General features: G+C 41.2%; 3 protein-coding genes across 4 annotated transcripts in view; 1 reads left to right on the top strand and 2 right to left on the bottom strand.

Annotated features, from left to right (window-relative positions):
* Nucleotides 1-3,775: 3,775 nt before the first annotated feature.
* On the bottom strand, nucleotides 3,776-4,672 carry LOC5522062 (dentin sialophosphoprotein). Its single transcript, XM_001641779.2, has one exon. It carries the CDS (start codon nucleotides 4,670-4,672, stop codon nucleotides 3,776-3,778), a length of 897 nt encoding a protein of 298 aa, XP_001641829.1.
* Nucleotides 4,673-5,842: 1,170 nt separating this feature from the next.
* Nucleotides 5,843-14,819, top strand: LOC116604675 (roundabout homolog 2-like). The gene is made up of 7 exons (XM_032367401.2): nucleotides 5,843-6,157; nucleotides 7,997-8,380; nucleotides 10,287-10,574; nucleotides 10,992-11,510; nucleotides 11,727-11,918; nucleotides 12,448-12,609; nucleotides 14,542-14,819. Exons 1-7 carry the CDS (start codon nucleotides 5,860-5,862, stop codon nucleotides 14,607-14,609), a joined length of 1,911 nt encoding a protein of 636 aa, XP_032223292.2. The 5' UTR covers nucleotides 5,843-5,859; the 3' UTR covers nucleotides 14,610-14,819.
* LOC116604674 (apoptotic protease-activating factor 1) overlaps nucleotides 14,535-18,668 on the bottom strand; it is a 49,079-nt gene continuing 44,945 nt past the window's right edge. For both annotated transcript variants that reach the window (XR_004291178.2, XM_032367399.2), the window contains one exon: nucleotides 14,535-17,546. The gene's annotated coding sequence lies outside the window, so the exon portion shown is untranslated. The remainder of the gene's footprint in view (nucleotides 17,547-18,668) is intronic.

Below are 18,668 nucleotides of genomic sequence, written 5' to 3'. Positions count from 1 at the left end.
ACATTTTGATTCGATTGAATCGCTTTGCTTAAAAGCTGGTTAAAAAAACTTTCATAAATGAAACAACCTACACTATCATATAAATGGCATTTCCCTTCTTCAGCCGGAGTACCAAAAGTTATGTTTCTAGCTTCAAAGAGGCTTAAGAGGTATCTTTCGCTGATTTTCTACCCTCTCTCTTGGTGTCTTGCCTCCATGATAATGCGAAGAGGAAATTTGCAATAAAAATCTTGCTCGACTTATTAGCATAAAATCTGTAGGACGTGAATAAAATTATATTTTGAGCGTTTTATTCGTTTTCATTTTCTAAATTGTGCCTCATCCTAAAGAGTAATGTTCACGCATAATAACAAAATTTTATTTAGTCCAAATAAACGAAATTTTGGAGAAAAAAGAGGGAAGTTAATTTTTAACGCAGTTGCCATGCTGGAATGCACGGTCACTTGTCATTTCATTTTTGCTATTTACGCACGCTTCTACGGCTAGAACAAAGATTTAGTCGAGACTGAGTGAACGACACACTTTTGAATTTATCCTCCTATTTTTTAACGCGTTAGGATCTTGAGCCCATCTTTTACACACCGATAGTTTATTAGTTGGAGATTCATATATTGTACATGATTTTCATAAAACGAGTCTATGACAAAAATGTTATATCAAAAATGTTTTTAGAAGCAAACATAATTATTGGCTGTTGTTGCATGTCTATGCTATTGAAGGACTTTTTGCTCTTAATAAAGGGTCATAATAAAAATAAGGGCCTCCCAGACATATTCCTGAAGGAATTCTTATCAAACGTCCAATACAAACTTTCCAGCGATTTCCACGCCTTTTCGAGATATATAGAATATAATTACATGCGTGCTTTGGGGCTTGGAGACGGTAAAACCATGAAAGCTCGTAATCGTTTAATAATTTTAAAACCAGGTGGAAATATGTGCTCAGAGTTCACTCAGATTAAGTAAAATAACAGCTTTGAGTCTCGGCTTTTAAGTTTGCTTATGAGTGGATGTACCAAAAATAAGAAATTTAGAAAGTTAGAACTTTTCTAATGTGATTCATTCTCTTCAAAATATCGATAAAACTGATTAGGAAGTTGATTTGCTAACATGAGATAAATTGACCCTTATACTTTATTGTCATGATATTTGATATATTTTTTTTTAAAGTATAACAGGCGAGCATACTATCTAACGTTATAAATGTAATAAAACTTCGCAAAACATCACCTTCGTCAAAGCGTGGGCTGTGGCCATGACAAATGACAAAAAATGGCGTCGCATGGAATCGAGGACGCCGGACAGTGGCTTATGCAAATGAGCATCTGTTCCGTAGACTGAATATTAACCAAAAAAAAGAAATACTTGCAAAATAGGTTCTCTATGACAAGAGTCACCAAACTGTCATGTGACCCATAGTCCCTAATTTGTCAGGTTAAAGCGGTTAAAATCGAGATAGTTCTTGTTTAAAATCTACTTTAAACCACGCAGTGCATGTTGCAGTGCTCCAAAAAGGTTAGTGAAAAAAAAAGTTAAAAGACCCATTTTTAGCTATGGTTGCAAATCAGACAGCCTTTGCTACATTAACCGTATGCTAGGTTGCTGTAAACCCCCGTGAGCCAACTAAGAGGTGATCAATGCCAATTAATTAAAGGCGTAGCGCCATTGAAATTGTTGTGTGTTGTTGTGAACAAAAATGTTTTAAATTTTAGTGAAGGAAAGAACCAATACATCCGATCTTCAAGATTTCTAAGAAATTATCACGTTAATGTGAATGATTTACAAAGTTTGGCGATCTAACTTCTAACTTTAACCCCCAAGCACTGTTCGGTCGATTTCACCTCAGAAGCTCTCTTCCATCATATCGATATTTTTAGTGCGTTTCTTGAAAAAAATTCGTCTAGAAAAATTGCTCACGCTAAATTTTGAAATGTTTCAAAGCTTTGCTCAAGTACAGGCTTGGGTTTATTATCATTGAGCTAGGTAGAAAGCTTGATAAGTTATTTCATCCCTGTGGAACGATGACTTAAGGAAATAGCGTCGCATGGAATCGAGGACTCCGGACAGTGGTTTATGCAAATGAGCATCTGTTCTGTAGATAGCCTGAGTATCTGGCGATTTTATTTTTCAAAAGTTGTTTCTCGCCGGCGCGATAGAAACATAGGAGGGCCTGATACTCAGGTTATTCCGTAGACTGTGTTGGAAACTCACAAAAGGCACAAGTCACGTTTTGCATGCACGGCACCATGGCACCTCACGTGACGCGGCAAAAAAATACATTGTGGTACTCCTGTGGTTTTTGCTCGATGCTTTGCTGTGTTTATAAACACGAAACGAGGACTAACTGACTGCGTTAAAATATAATATACAAGATCAAGGTACACTGCTAGCTCACTTAAATGATTTGTTACAGGATTCTTTTAGTATAACAGACGTTTTAGATGAAAGAAGAAGGCAGAAAAAGTCAGTTCTGTGCTCAGATGTGTGAAAAATCTAAATGGCTTCTAACGTCACCGACGACATTAAGAGTGCAAATCCTGAAGAACTGATTTCTTACCAAGAAATAATGCATATGTCTCCAACTTCGTTTATCGAAGAAGTCACGAAAGACTGCGAGGTTCTTACTTCATTGAGAAATGAAGAGCGTGATTGTTATTCGAGTGATGGCTTAAAATCAGAAGAAAGCGATGGAACTCACTCAAAATACAATAATTCAGATACGGAAGAGCTAACTCCAGAGGAAAAGACCGGGGGAGCAACTCTGGACTCAATAAACAATGCGCTTTTGCAAGAGTCAGATTTACATCTCGAAACTGCTAAAGTTGGATTTGTCGTGTTTGTTTCGTCGTAGAGGGCTTTTACTTATTTATTTTTAGTTTGCTCGATTGTATAGCTGTTTTATTGAGCTATTTACGATCGATGACTCGATCTTTAGAAATGCAGTTTTATTGCAATTCGTAAGTTATCTTTATAAGTTTTTTTTATAAAAAAAAAAAACAAAAAAACAGGCGAAATAATTTACAGGTAATCATAAAAAAAAGGACACTGATTGGTCAAAAATGAGATTTTGCTAGGTGGTACAGATTGTAGATGAAGCAAAAGAGGGAAAATATTCTGGAGTTTTATTCTTGGAGTTTTAGAAGTGAGATATTTAGGATTAAACAATTTTACTTGAATACTAAAGTGCTGTTACAAATAACATGACGCAGAAATCTATCTACTAAAGGTCGACTGGCTCCAACACAAGGTTTTAGCCCGCGAAAGCAGACGCCTCTAGCCACTCTCGAAATAACGAGTTGTTTCGCAAACAGCTAAAGGCATCTGCTTTTGCAGGCTAACAATGTTTTGGTGTTGAGCTAAATATCTAGGCATATAAATGCATAATTGTGTCATAAATTTGCATAGGTCAATAACAAGTCTAAGTGAATTGGACTCTAGAGTATTAAACAGTATTACTATTTTTTGTATGTAGAAATTTGTTGCACATTTGTAAGGTTCATCCAGGTATTTATTTTCAGCAAGATATCAAGTTGATACTGTGTTTTGAATATTCCTACCCTCCACGCCTTACACACAAGATGTGCTAAGTTTTAGGCTTTTACGACTTATATAGAGGCATGTGATGGTCTGAAAATCTCCCAGGGTATCATACATGATGCCCTAAACCATTAAAAATTGGCATTTAGCTTGGGATCCCTGATGTTCAAGGTGGAATGGGATGGTATTTAAAGGGTATGAACAAGACATTATAAATTATACCCTGAAGACCTCAAATATCAAGAAGATATATACATCACACAGTCCAAATCTTCTTTTTCTATCTTATCTGGTTCAGAATAGATAGAACTTGATGCCCTTAGTCTACTCTCTGTAGTATCTGCATCATTATCATCTGCTTCAATAATACATTCTAGTTCACTTTGCTTTGTATCATCAGGAATACTTTCTTGCCCTGGACTTTTGTCATGTGTGTTTTCACTCTCTGTGCCTCTGTCTGGATCAGTTGAACTCGATGTTAAACCGGAAAAGAATCCAGTTATTACATCTAGAGAGCTTCGTCTATGTTCAACATTATCCTCCGCTGACTCAGAATCAGATTGGCTTGATTGATTATCTATTTCTGAACTATGTTCGGTGTGCACACCTGTGCTAGTATCGCTATTGCTGTTGTTGTCTTCCTCAGTAGAACTCGATGTGAAACTTGAGAAAAGGCTCGAAATAACACCAAGAGAACTTTGTGTGTGATTTGTGTCATCAGATGCATCCTGGTCTTCCGGCCGAAGGGATTTGTCATCTGGGCTCTTTTCTTCATGATGTCTATTTTCTAAGCCCTCGTTATTGTCATCATCTCTTGTATCTGTACTGTCGTGCTCAGTAGATTTTGATGCAAAATTTGAAAAAAAACCTGTGATAACATCTATAGAGCTTTGCCTATGAAATGTACTGCTATTTTCCTCAGATTTGTTAGAATTATCACTTGGCACACTGTCGCCATTAACATTTTCCTGACTGTTTTCATCTTCGTCTCCTGCTGTTTGAGAGGATTTCTCACGTTCTTCATCGCTGGAATTTGACGAGCCTGAAGATAAACCGGAAAGGAAACCAGTAATGACTTCTATAGAACTAGAACTACGCCCTTCCTCCTTCCCTTCTTCAGTTTTTCCGCCAGACATTTTTTACAACAACAACTCAAAATCTGACTACGGGAGCGTCGTTTATTACGCACGCGCGAGCGCCGTACTAGTTTCCAGTTTCCCCGTGAAAACGCCCGTGCGCAGGAGCACAGGCAGCCGATGGCAGGAGAACAGAGTAAACTAATTATAAACATCAAAATTCCCTAAATCTTGGCTGAAATGCGCCTTGTTTCGCAAAGCGCTCTCCGTGTTTATTTAGATAGTTAGAAAACTCGGTCAAGTAACGTCCCCGACTAATTAAAAATAAAAATAATATTGGTCGGACCAGGGGCTCATAAGGAAATGACTAGTAAGGTATTACTGTGCCCCCCCCCCCCCAATAATTTCTTAATGTTTATGTAATGTGCTCCTCTCATATTTCTAAGCCTGCTACGGCACTGACAAGTACTAAAGGATAAAACTGCTGATGGTCAAAATGCGGGGGAAGGACACAGGGCTCTGTCGTACACTCGTTTCGGGTGCCGCAAGGTTTAGTAGCTTGACCGAGTTAAAAAAAGGCACACTCCAGCAAACCTAGTTTCTTCCTGCCCTTGGGAAAGCGCTTCTCTGCGATTTGAATGAAGCTAGACTTGTTTCTTAGCTTTGCGCTGTTATTGATTCAGTGCGTTTGTATCCTTTGTCTGCTTTTTCGATGCCCTTTCCTTTTTTGGGCACATTGGGCCCATGGCCGTCTTGCGAAATGGTTTCCGTATTACGACATACCCAGTAAAAACAGACAAGGTACTGGTATGCGGGTAACCTCCAATTTCTTTCCCAGACACGTACCTTTTAACCTTGCCGCGGGGGCTTCTGGGAACGAGCGAGATTGGGTTGCCTCCTCTTCGTAGACATCGCCTTTTCCCAAGCACCAGAAAAAGCCACGGGGTCCTGTAGAAATTCCTATTAATCCCCGGTCTTGATCAGGGATATTTTTAAAAAATGGTATTGGCTTTTCCTAGTATCCTTTTTGGTTTTTATTTATCATGTATGATTTTTTTGTTCCTTTCCCTCCCCCCCCCCCCCCCTTCCCATCTTCACTTTTCTAATGGTCCGTCTTTAAACTAGTCTGCTAATAGCAGCCGCTCTAGGGTCACGCCTTCCCTAAAAGGCGTGCGTGAAATCAATCTTGTATTGTGTATAATTCAATCAATGATCACGTGCGGCGCCACATGCAGATTTTTCGCGCCATGTCAGACCTGGCGTCAAATATCACTCCCATAACGTTTGTTGTTGAGACGGATAATCAGATGGAGGCGGACAAGCGGACCTTCACAACAGAACTCGTGCTTGCTTCCCTCAGCTTAGTATTTGCCACCTTATCGCTTATTTCATCCGTGGGGCTAGTGACCAGAAATGAGACACAATGGGGCGAGTACAACAGAAGGCTGCAAGCTATTGAGAGCAGGACATCACTCCATGATAACAACAACGTATTCTATAAACTTCAATACAATGAGACGACAAAGGATAGCAAAAGCAGTAGAGGTAAATCAAACAAAAAATCCACGAAAGAAGTAGTGGATAAGTGGAATATATTTTGAGACCAATTTTTCTCTGGGCTATTTCTGGGTGAATTTGCTTTAGACCTACTCCTTCGCAGCCACTCTAACACACGCAATAATTTCTATTACACATATAGCGCATTGCATATGAGCTCACAGAGCGAGGTCGGGAAAACTGCGTAGGAAATCCTTTAGGATTCGTAGGCTGCTGCCTGCGCATTAAACGGTTTTTCATTGCAAATTGGCCATTCGCATAATCGGCCGCCATGTTTTGGAGGCTACGGGAGGTCCCGCGGGCGAGTATCCCGCGCTGTCCGCCGTGGGCAAGTATCCTGGAAACCAGAGGGGAGAAATAAATAGGGGTGTGGAGAGAAAGAAAGGGGGAGGGAAGAGAAATAAAAAGGGATGTGGATATAAAGAAAAGTGGGTGGGAAGAAAAATAAAGAGGGTTGTGGAGAGAAAGAAAGGGGGTGGGAAGAGAAATAAAATGGGATGTGGATATAAAGAAAAGGGAGTGTGAAGAGAAATAAAGAGGGATGGGGAGATGAAGAAAGGGGGGTGGGAAGAAAAATAAAGAGGGATGTGGAGAGAAAGAAAGGGGGGTGGGAAGATAAATAAAAAGGGATGTGGAGAGAAAGAAAGGGAGGTTGGAAGAGAAATAGAGGGATGGGGAGAGAAAGAAAGGGGGTGGGAAGAGAAACAAAGAGGGATGTGGAAAGAAAGAAAGGGGGTGGGAAGAGAAATAAAGAGGGATGGGGAGAGAAAGAAAGGGGGGTGAAAAGAGAAATATAAAGGGATGTGGATATAAAGAAAAGGGGGTGGGAAGAGAAATAAAGAGGGATACGGAGAGGAAGAAAGGGGTTGGGAAGAGAAATAAAGAGGGATGTGGAGAGAAAGAAAGGGGGGTGGGAAGAAAAATAAAGAGGGATGTGGAGAGGAAGAAAGGGGGGTGGGAAGAGAAATAAAGAGGGATGGGGAAGAAAGAAAGGGGGTGGGAAGAGAAATAAAGAGGGATGTGGAAAAAAAGAAAGGGGGGTGGGAAGAGAAATAAAGAGGGATGGGGAGAGAAAGAAAGGGGGTGGGAAGAGAAATAAAGAGGGATGGGGAGAGAAAGAAAGGGGGTGGGAAGAGAAATAAAGAGTGATGTGGAGAGGAAGAAAGGGGGGTGGGAAGAGAAATTAAAAGGGATGCGGAGAGAAAGAAAGGAGGGTGGGAAGAGAAATAAAGAGGGATGTGGGGAGAAAGAAAGGGGGGTGGGAAGAGAAATAAAGAGGGATGTGGAGAGAAAGAAAGGGGGGTGGGGAGAGAAATAAAGAGGGATGTGGAGAGAAAGAAAGGGGGGTAGGAAGAGAAATAAAGAGGGATGTGGAGAGGAAGAAAGGGGGGTAGGAAGAGAAATAAAGAAGGATGTGGAGAGAAAGAAAGGGGGTAGGAAGAGAAATAAAGAGGGATGTGGAGAGGAAGAAAGGGGGTGGGAAGAGAAATAAAGAGGGATGTGGAGAAAAAGAAAGGGGTTGGGAAGAGAAATGGAGAGGGATTTGGAGAGAAAGAAAGGGGGTGGGGAGAGAAATAAAGAGGGATGTGGAGAGGAAGAAGGGGAGAGGATCTGACGCCGTTTACTGCATTTTGACTTAAAAAGGTTAGGGGAAGTGAAAACGGAATTCTAGCCTCCTAGAACAGGGTCTCGGGTAAGCGAAAAGGAGGATGAGACCTACCCCTTACCCCCTGTCTTTTGAGGGCCCTGATATTAATTTTGTGATATTATAGGGTATCATAGTGAAATAAGAATGTTTGCTATTTGAATTCCCTTTTTCATGTGCAGTCCGAAGGAGTACGACATCAACCAGATTAAGAAATGCAACTGAAAAAGGACGGAGCATCGACCGAGACCTTCAACTCTTCATGAAATCAATGAGCTATATCTACTGCGATAAGGACAGACTTATATTAAAGGGTGATCCAGGTCCACCAGGACCGCCAGGAATTATGGGAAGGCGAGGGCCGCGTGGTATACAAGGAAGAAAGGGAAATCGCGGTGTGCAAGGCATCCCGGGAAGCCATGGCATACCAGGAAGGATTGGAATAAAAGGAGAGAAGGGAAAAACGGGAAGAAAAGGTGATTCTGGTATGAAGGGGGATGATGGAAAAATTGGTCAGAAGGGCGACCGAGGAGAACGCGGCGAAACGGGTTTCAAAGGAGAGAAAGGTAATAATAATGACTCCAACAACAAGGAATCTATAGACTTTCTTCACGATGTTGCGCGCGCATCCAAAATACCACAGACTGGCGGGCCACAGCTGATCTAAAATGACGTACGAAGTGGAGATTACAGACAATAGAAAACTATAGAAACTGCTGGCAGAGTGCTTTTTTCGCGGAGTTTTGGCGCCAGAGTCAAATTCCCCTTCCGCATTTTGGATCACAGCTGTGGCCCGCCAGTCTGTGGCATTTTCGATGCGCACGCACTCGTGCGTTTCCTAGTAACGAATGGTTTTCGATGACGGAAGCAATTTTGCAGTTACGCCAGCAGTTAGACCGCAAACCAATGAGAGAGCACGAAAAACACCAGGCGTCATGAAAACAGACCAAGAAGCTCACAACAATTCGAACTTTATTCAATTGCTAGCTTTGAGTAACTCGGTATTTTCTCGGTAACAGTAGCTATGAAGGCGACCCACTTTGAAGTTGTTTTGGTTGTGATCGATCTAGAGCCGTGGCAGATGCAGAATTGAAAGAATCCAAAGGTCATGATTGACGTCCGCACCAAAATAGTTGTGACTCGTAAAACGAAAGGCACAGGGTGCATGTGTGACTGAAAACAAGTGTAATATTTCAATTGGTGTTAGTTGCAGCTATGATATGCTTTTTGTAATGCTGATGTCGATCAAACATGAGAAAGCAGTGGAAGTCTAAAGCAATTGACTTATCAGGGACAAATTTATTGTTGTTGTAACCTTACCTTACTTTTTTCTGTCGCTGTGGAATCTAACGCCAAGCGCAGTTCCATATTTTTTCGGGCTTGTAGCTCTTGACAATTCTTTGTATAATACTATTTAACAATTATTTGCCTACTTTATTCTTAAGGTTGGAAGAGCTCCACCCCTTCCCTCCCCCTCCCTTACACACTGCACACATGCTGCTTCGCCTTTGGCACAAAAATGGTTAGTGCGCTTCCTCTATAAACCTTAGCCCTTTCGCTCCTGGGTACTTTTGAGCAAAATTGTAAGAAAAACAGACTGAAAACAGAAAGCTCCAGCCCTACACTACCATTTAAATTAAGCTACCGCTCACCTTTAAGTTTTCAACAATGCACTGCGGTGTCTTTTCTGTCTAGCGACGGCACTTGCAACAGCCTGTTGCTTATAACAGTTTTGCTTGTAATTTGTTAAGAAAAATTACAGCTTTTTCACATCTGAAGAGTACCTTAGGACATCATGAAGTCTATTTGGGCATACTTATTGCTGTGCTTATGGTATTTATTTGTGACTTGATCTGTGTTTGCTTGTATTTGTAGTTCTTTTTGGTAAGAAATGTTTCTGAGTTTAAAAGCATTTGTTTACAAATTGGTCAGAAATCAAGGTTGATATTTTGACAATGGAGTCAATTCTATTACATTGCTTGGATGCGCTTTTGAATTTTGAAGATCGTATATGCCTTGCATCGTATATGCCTTGCATATCAGTCAATCTTGTTTTAAAAACTGTCGTTTTTCTAGCTCGCTTGGTCATTTTCTTGTAAGGCACTACATACCATATTTGGGAGTCCGCTTCAATCATTTTTTTTTTCATTTTTTTATAGCTCTAGAGCTTGGCAAGTCAAGAATTTCCACGTAAACTTGCAGGAATTCGTGTTTACTACGATTTTGCTGGCAGCCATCTTGGAAATGGAGTCTAGTCCCTAACGTTTTAAAATATCACAGGTCTCCCGCGCGCTCGCCCCAGTTTTTTTTTTAGACCATTTAGAAAAACGACAGCCATTGATTGATATGGAGGAATCCATGTGTATCCGGGTCTGGTAATGTTTGGTTTGCATTTCTGACGTTTTGGAGTTGGGTCTATATTTTACGTACGTCTGAGGGCGTAATAGTAATGGAAGACTTCCTTATCTAAAGGAGATGCTGGGATCTCGGTCAGGGCGCCAACCATCACTCAACCTCCGAAATCACTCATCACTATCGCAGGCGAAACTATCTTTTTGACATGCTCCAGTGAAGGGCTCCCGTCTCCGAAAATAGACTGGGGACGAGTATCCGGGACCTTGCCTTCAGGTCGTCACGTGGTCCATAGTAATGGTACTCTGGCTTTGACGCAGCTGCGCAGTGGAGACGAAGGGTTGTACGCATGCGTGGCTAAGAATGTTCTAGGCAAGGCACGTGCATTTGCATCTGTCGGAGTTCTCGGTGAGTACTCGGTGAGTTCTCGGTGAGTACTCGGTGAGTTCTCGGTAAGTACCATGTTCCTGATTACGCTGAAATAATAAATATAGAAAATGATACAGGAAAAGTGTAGCTAAAAAGGTAGCTATTCAAAACCAAAGACGCTTCCAATTGAATGACAACATTGAGTGACACCGAACAAAACCACGGGAAAAATATATGAATCGTTTTCGCATCGGAACATTTTTTATTTTTTAACTTGAGTTGACCTGGCAACAAAGGATTTGGAGAAATACTGTTAGCATGTTCTCAATTTGATATCAGCGAAATTAAGTGCCGATTAATCTTACTTTTAACTGTAAAACATAAGAGATAACGAAATAGATAAAAGGCCAGGATAATCCCACAGTTAAATGCGCGATACTTCCTGTTCCATCACAGTCCCCATTCAAATGGCGCACAAACCAGAAGACCAAGTTGTCCAGGATAATTCAACGGTCATGCTTAACTGCCAGGCCACAGGGTTCCCAGACCCTAACTACACATGGTACAGAAACAATCAAGTGCTAACCACCCTAACCTCCGACAACGGCTCTTTCATTATCACCAAGGCAACCGCAGATGACAGTGGCGTGTACGTTTGCGCTGCAAAGAACATGCTTAATGAAGTACGCGCAACAGCTAAGCTTATCGTTGCTAGGCTACTGTCGTTTACGCTGACACCGCCAGCTGTACTGCAGGCTCATGCCGGCGCCAAGGTGCTACTGAATTGTCAAGCGGACAGCGGTCTCTTGGTGCCACGAATTAAGTGGCTGCGTGCTGGCAAGCACGTGACTGATGGTGTCCATAGCAACGGCAGTCTGGAGGTCAACGTGACGTCTCTGGCAGATGAAGGGACATATGCGTGTGTTGCTGAGAACGATGTCGGTGCAAAAATAAATTCAAGCTGCGAAGTGAAGGGTAAGTATCAAGACTTGGCACCGGAAATGGTCTCTTTTGGCCCATCATGCTGTCTCGTACTGTTTCACTGTGCGGTTTTCTAGATCCTAGGAGTTTTGCAATGAGGCTTTGGCGCCATTTTGTCAAATTAACACAAATCAAATTTGTCTGTAACGCCATCCGCAATAAAACATCATTTGAACAATTTACGCTAATCATTTATTTTCTAATTTTCAGTGTATTTCAGAACTTGTAGCGAGTTAAAATTGTCTGGTGCAGTGGTCAGCGGTCAGTACCTTTTGGATCCTGATGGCCCTGGTGGAGTCCCGTCATTCAACGCGACCTGTAATATGCGTGACGTAGATGGCGTGACGGTGTTAGGTCACGATACTGAACGGCGCACATTAGTACAGGGATATTTATACCCCGGTGAGCAATCACGGGAATGGTTGTTGTTTTACAGATAGTATGTGCATTATGTGACGTACGTGACATGGATGGCGTGACGGTGGTAGGTCTTGACACTTAACGGCGCACACTAGTACAGAGATTTATATGGCCAGATAAGCAATGGTAGGAACGACCATTGAATACACCTGAATGTTTTTTGTGGATATTGACTGATTTCGACTGCTTTGTGTGCCTGTTTTATAGCCAGATTTGTTGTTGCGCCCCACCCCCCCCGTTTTCAAAACTCGAAAAACTTGCTGCGTTTTCTGACCCGTCAATTAGAGAGATGGCGGGGTGTAAACTCAGTGCCCCGAGCTTAAGATTGCCTTTCGCCGCTTTCGAGTTCGGTAAAAAACATGACTCGAGCTTTTCAGAAAGCGTTGGCGGGTGGTTTTAATACTGAGATGTGATGACTGACGGATCAGAAAACGCACTAAATTTTAGTCGAGTTTTGAAAACTGCTGGCGCTTGACAACGAATTTAGCTAAAATCTTATTCTTATCCACAGGAAGCTATTTCAAGCGCGTCAACTACAGCGGACTCACCACACACCAACTCGAGGCCCTGACACAGGCATCCCGTCAGTGCAAACAGTTCATCAAATACGAGTGCTTACGGTCGGTATTGCTGTGGAATGGTCACCCATACGGCTGGTGGGTGTCACGTGACGGTAAATGATGACTTATTGGGGAGGGGGTAAGGAGGGATCATGGACCTGCGCATGCGCTGAGACTGACAGCTGCGTAGGGGGATTGGGTTGTAACTGCGATGCCAACGATGGCGTTTGGAGGGAAGACAGCGGTTTTCTCGTGGATAGGTCGACACTTCCGGTTTCCGAGCTACGGTTTGGTGACACGGGGGATCCAAGATCGGAGCAGGGGTACCACACACTGGGTAAACTGCAATGTACTGGGATAGCATAGCTAGTAAAATGATACTTTTATAACATCTATTTTTTTGGAAGCTCTAGCGCTATCTAAAAATGGTTAAAACAATTCTTTCACACCAACCTCGTCCCTAGGGTCTTTTGGGTAATTTTAGACATGGCGTCTAGCATCGTATGGAACCGCGAAAAGGAGTACTGTATTTGAAATCGCCTCTGTAGCACACCTTTTTTTTTTTAATAATATAACTGGAACAGCCATGAATGCTTTATTCATTACTTAATTATTTTCATTTGACGGGCCCAACATCTCAAACCCCCGACAACTCGAAGAACTTGTTGAACTGATGTTGGTTTTCCTTCAGATGGGGGTTCTACTTTATATAGTAACACTTTTGTGTATAATACTGTCCCACATCGTCCTGATGCTATGATCATAAATATTGTCTCGATTATAGTAATTTTGTCTCGGTCCAGTCGGTCATGGTTGGTTTCTGCCAAGTGTTCCACTGATTGTTTTCAGTTGCGACATTGCATTTGGAACGATATGATTTCCATAGTAACTCTGCCAGTAACCATATGCTAAAAACAAACTGGGATACTAGCGTTGATCGTTTTTCTAGTTATATGTTCAGGGATTAACATAATATTTGAAAAATATAAGTGAATATACACATATTAGATAAACTCATAAAAATTCTAAAAAAAAAATCAAATTAGTGCGGGTGATAATGTATCCCATAGCAACAAAGGCAACCGTCCTTTTCTCTGATTGCAAAATTTGCAATAACATTGATGCCACGTGTCTTTTACAAGAAGAGATAAACTACGATAGGCAAGCAAGGTAAGGGCTGTTTTGTTTCACTTCAATGAAAGTATATCTATTCATAATGCCATTTTATATCATAAATTGTGAATATGGAATTGTAATGATCTCTAACATGGCTTTTAACGGATCCTTAAAAGTCTTTAAATGTCCTAAATTTTACTTCGGCCGTTAAAGGGTCTTAAATGTGGAGAAACGTTTGATAATGGTCTTAATAAAATCTTAGTTTTATCAAATTCCTTGAATTTCAAACAAAGATCATTCTTTAAGTGATTGTTTTTGCCGCTGTTGCTGACAAACTGTTTAATATTCGTGCAAGTCCACGCTGTTATTATATTTTGAAATTCTAGTTCTTAACAAATCTTTAAAAGGTCTTAAATTTGTTAGCTACGAGCTGCATGAACCATGACGATCGACCTTTTTCTTTTTGTAGATAGAAAGAAAGTTTCTCAATTTCAGAAGGATTAGAGGGTGAAAGTTAACTGTCAGAACTGGAAAGGAGCTCAAAGTAGCAATCTGTGAGACCGTGTTTTAGGGGGGTTTAGGGAATAACGCGTAGTCAATCAAACCAAACATTCAAAACCAGACAAACCGCCCCCGAAGTTTGTGTCTGACCTAAATAGCCTGATTTGTGAAAGGGTTTCCCGATTTATAAGACCCTATTCAGCCTGATCTTAAAAATTATAGATTCTTACACACGGATGTTGCCTAAAACAGCAACACAGCGACAGTCGTTGATATATAAGCTTTTACGCCGGCTTATATTAATTTCAAGGCTCTTTCACATAGAAGACATGAGAATAGATATGATGGAAAACGGAATTCTAAAAACAAATATACCTTGCATGTAAATGATATATGATAGCACGGATTCTTTTTTTTTCTCGGTACAGACTTATTATGGCCGTTTGCTTCAGACAGTTCTTCAAGCTTTCCGCAAAGACCAGCGTTGCCACAGTGATTCTCTTCGCTGTTGTTATATATGGACTTCTCTTTGTTAAACTAAAAAATCAGGACGTCGAGTTTAAACGTGCTCTGTTTGTCTCCGGTAACGAGCTACCTCAAGAAACACGACAGCATCTTAGCACAGAGGAGTGCGAGAAAACGCTGACCTGTTTGACAGAGGGCTCATGGGTTTTGAGGGAGGGAACCTCAAAAGAGGATCACAAAAGGCGTAGAGAGTTAGAGCAGGAAGTTCATGAATACTTAGGATTCCCCCGAATACTGCATCGAGAGGATGGGAGGTGTGGTGAGAATGTAACTGCTCCGGGGAGTACAAAGTTGGGTGCCCTGTGTGATTCTGTCAGCGCTACGCCATGTTGTAACGAGAACTCTGGCACATGTGGGAGCGGAAGAGACTACTGCGCATGCGAAATGTGCACTGATTTCTCGCGATACTTAGACGCAGAGTCTGCACAGTGGGTTCCTTCTAGTAAACGGTGTAAATTCAAAGTTTTCGATCAGACTTTGGCTTGTGATTTACTTGACTCGAGCTTGAACGAGTTGGTTTTTATTGGTGATTCCATAACGCGGCATTTCTTCACAGCCATGGCGATTCTTTTGACTGGTAACAAAGAAACAGGCTCACACAAAATGGATACGAAGCTACACGAGAAGTGCAAAGGCGAGTACCAGTTCATTGACAACGGAAAATTCGATTGCCAGCTTGCAATTGCGCATGCCTGGGATGATTTAGACCGCACACAGGTGTGTGGCGGGCGGGCGCATTTTAAGTTTTCTCTCGTCGAGGCTTATTACAGCCCCGTTGAAGCGCACAAGACAGTAAGAGGTCTTTTAAACAAGACAGGTTCCGTGATAGTGGTCAATGTTGGACTACATATGAAAAGAAACCCAAGGATTGTTATCAAGAGGTATTTAGGTCCACTTCTTGATATGATCGAAGAAAAAGGTAACGGATGGCCACGAGTAATTTGGCATAACTTGCACAGTGTTAACAACTTTTTGCGATCTTCGACGATCAAAACTTTTCACCCCTGGAGAGTGTATAATGATAAAATGGCGGAGTATTGCCGCTCTAGGGGGGTCCCTGTGTTGGATTTTTACCCTATGACGACTGGAATCAAAAGTCTTGACGGTCTCCATTTCGGGTATGGAGGGAACTTACAGAAGGCCCAAGTGTTGCTCAACTTTATCAAACACTGGACTAATCAATGCCGAGAGTATAAAAAGTAAAAGCGGATTTTTACCACCCCCTACTTCGGTATGGTGAGTGTGGTGCATTGTTGGTTTGACCAATCAGTTGAATGTGGAGATTGCATCTGGCAAAATGGCGGCTAATAGAGAGTCTTCAACAGCCATTGTCCGATTTTAGCGCGAATAGTGTCTAAAGGTATATTATTATTTCATTGCTTACAAGCATTTTGCTATAGAAATTTATAGTTATATTATTTTAAATATCAAATTCAAAACTCTTACTTAGTTATATTATATAAATGAATTGAATAAAAACGATTTAATAAATCTTTTTTCAGGCTGATCAGCGCCGTAGCAGGCCACTTAAGATTGGGGGGAGGGGGGACATAACAGAATCATTAAGTCATTAAGAAAATATTTGGGGGCACGGCCACGCCCCTCCTGGTTATTTCCTTATATATATATTTAAATATGTGGGGGGGGGGGGGGGGGGCGCAGTGCCCCAGTGATTTAAACAGCACGATTCAGTCGTATACGACATGCCCACGACACCTCTACACCCAAGTCGTAGAATGTAAATTAGCCTTCGACTACGCAACGACGCTCGACTACGAAATCGTAGGAATGTAATACACTGCTAAGACGCACACGACTAAATCATGCTGTCTAAATCAGCATTAACTTTACCGGTTTGACCAAAAGATAAATAACCTTAAGAATAACGTCGCTGCTTGTCTGACCAGTCAATGAATGTAATGCGCTTTTGTCCAATCTGTGAATGGCTGACCAACAAGCAGATGTGTAATAAGGCAAGGCGATACTGGCCTACTTTTTCAGTGGAAGAGTAAGTCATTTTTTGTTAGACCAATCAGTGAATGCTGGTTTGACCAACAAACGTTGTAATTCGCAATTCTTGCTATGCGCGGGGGACTGGGTCGAGTTGTGGAGCAGCATGATGGGACGATATTAGAGCAACGAAATTCAACATGGCGCCGTTAAATGTTGATGTGATATTGAATGAAAGCCAGGAAATGATAGGTTTGGCAATTCTGCTCCCAAAATATCTCAGATTCACACCATCAACTTAGATAGTAAATATTAAAATGGCATCATTTTTTTCAGTGCACGTGTTTGCTGGTTTGACCAATCAATGGACGTGTTAGTAGGTGACATGCTAGCTGGTTTGACCAATCAGTGTTCGTGTAAGTAGGTGGCGTGCCAGCTGGTTTGACCAATCAGTAGTCGTGTTAGTAGTGGACGTCTTATAGGTGACGTGCCAGTTGGTTTGACCAATCAGTGGACGTGTTAGTAGGTGATGTGCTAGCTGGTTTGACCAATTAGTGGACGTCTTATAGGTGACGTACCAGCTGGTTTGACCAATCAGTGGTCGTGTTAGTAGTGGACGTCTTATAGGTGACGTGCCAGTTGGTTTGACCAATCAGTGGACGTGTTAGTAGGTGATGTGCTAGCTGGTTTGACCAATTAGTGGACGTCTTATAGGTGACGTGCCAGTTGGTTTGACCAATCAGTGGACGTATTAGTAGGTGACGTGCCAACTGGTTTGACCAATCAGTGGTCGTTTTAGTAGGTGACGTGCCAACTGGTTTGACCAATCAGTGGTCGTGTAAGTAGGTGACGTACCAGCTGGTTTGTCCAATCAGTGGTCGGTGTTATTAGGTGACGAGTCTGCTTGATGCGAGAGGTACTGCTAATTGATAAGGCAGTGTAAAGATCAGCATCTTTTCTGCAAGAAAAAAGTAAAAAAAAAGAGACCTAATTTAATAACCGCGAAAAAATAAGTTTATTAAAACGAATAAGAAAAGTTTCCGAACTGGAATAAGATAATAATTTAGAGGTTACCCACAAAAAGCATCTATTTCTAACGGTTAAATCGTTCAAGCGAATAACTGAAATACTTTTTTCAAAGAAGTGGTTGATCCACATTCATTAATACAACAGGCTAGAGTTGTTTCTACTTGTGTTGTGTTGGTGCCCTACGTTAGTCTCACAGGTTTTTAAAAAAATAATATTTTTATTCGAATACATAATATATACACAAGTATAAGCGTTGCTACACACGTATGAACACATACATTGATATATATTTATACTCTTTAAACATTTCTACATACTTTTCGTTTTTTTTTTCTTCTCTAACTTTTTCGTTTTTTTTTTTTTTTTGGTGTGTGCACACAGTTTCTAACTCTAACGCACACAACCAGGATGGTGATAATGTATTCTAAAGGGTCACGTGGTACTAAACCTCTATATTCACTCCCTCGCCCCCTAAACATAAGTCAGAAGCTCAAAACGTTTTCAATAACAGACAGTTTATCCATAATAAGTAAAGAAAAAAATAAATAAAATCAAGAGGTTAAATTCCAAGGACAATGATCACTTCAGGGCCATAAAAGCAAAGAAGGAATGACTATTCTCACATTTAACTACCAAGAATTTCCTAATAGCAGTAATGACCGAAAGTATTGACGTCATACGAAGATACAGGTCCGAAGTTCGCATCATGATCGGCGTGTTGTTTTTCGCACAGGAACAGCTCGAGTTTGAACTATTTATGTTGCTGTCATAACGTTAGTTTATGATAACTCAAGGTCCAAAATAAACATGCCGAACAAGGTGATCTTGGGCCCACAGGAGAGAACATATAAAAATCATAATCTTTATCATAGACCCCTTAAAGGGGGAATAAGCTCGGAGTAAATTGAAAGGGAAGGAATTCAAAGTGGCTAAAAACAACGAGAGAGAACATGTAAAAATTATAATCTTTATCATAGACCCCTTAAAGGGGGAATAAGCTCGGAGTAAATTGAAAGGGAAGGAATTCAAAGTGGCTAAAAAACAAACGCAA

Source organism: Nematostella vectensis, chromosome 10 (genome assembly GCF_932526225.1).
Source record: "Nematostella vectensis chromosome 10, jaNemVect1.1, whole genome shotgun sequence".
NCBI lineage: Eukaryota > Metazoa > Cnidaria > Anthozoa > Actiniaria > Edwardsiidae > Nematostella > Nematostella vectensis.
This window is presented reverse-complemented; position numbering and strand designations above follow the sequence as displayed.

What these genes read in the sequence shown, in the direction of transcription:
- LOC5522062 (XM_001641779.2), bottom strand. Translation starts at nt 4,672, where the DNA reads ATGTCTGGCGGAAAAACTGAAGAAGGGAAGGAGGAAGGGCGTAGTTCT.
- LOC116604675 (XM_032367401.2), top strand. Translation starts at nt 5,860, where the DNA reads ATGTCAGACCTGGCGTCAAATATCACTCCCATAACGTTTGTTGTTGAG. An exon ending in GGATAGCAAAAGCAGTAGAG is followed by an intron (nt 6,158 to 7,996) that starts GTAAATCAAACA and finishes TTTCATGTGCAG; the next exon opens with TCCGAAGGAGTACGACATCA. An exon ending in GGGTTTCAAAGGAGAGAAAG is followed by an intron (nt 8,381 to 10,286) that starts GTAATAATAATG and finishes CCTTATCTAAAG; the next exon opens with GAGATGCTGGGATCTCGGTC.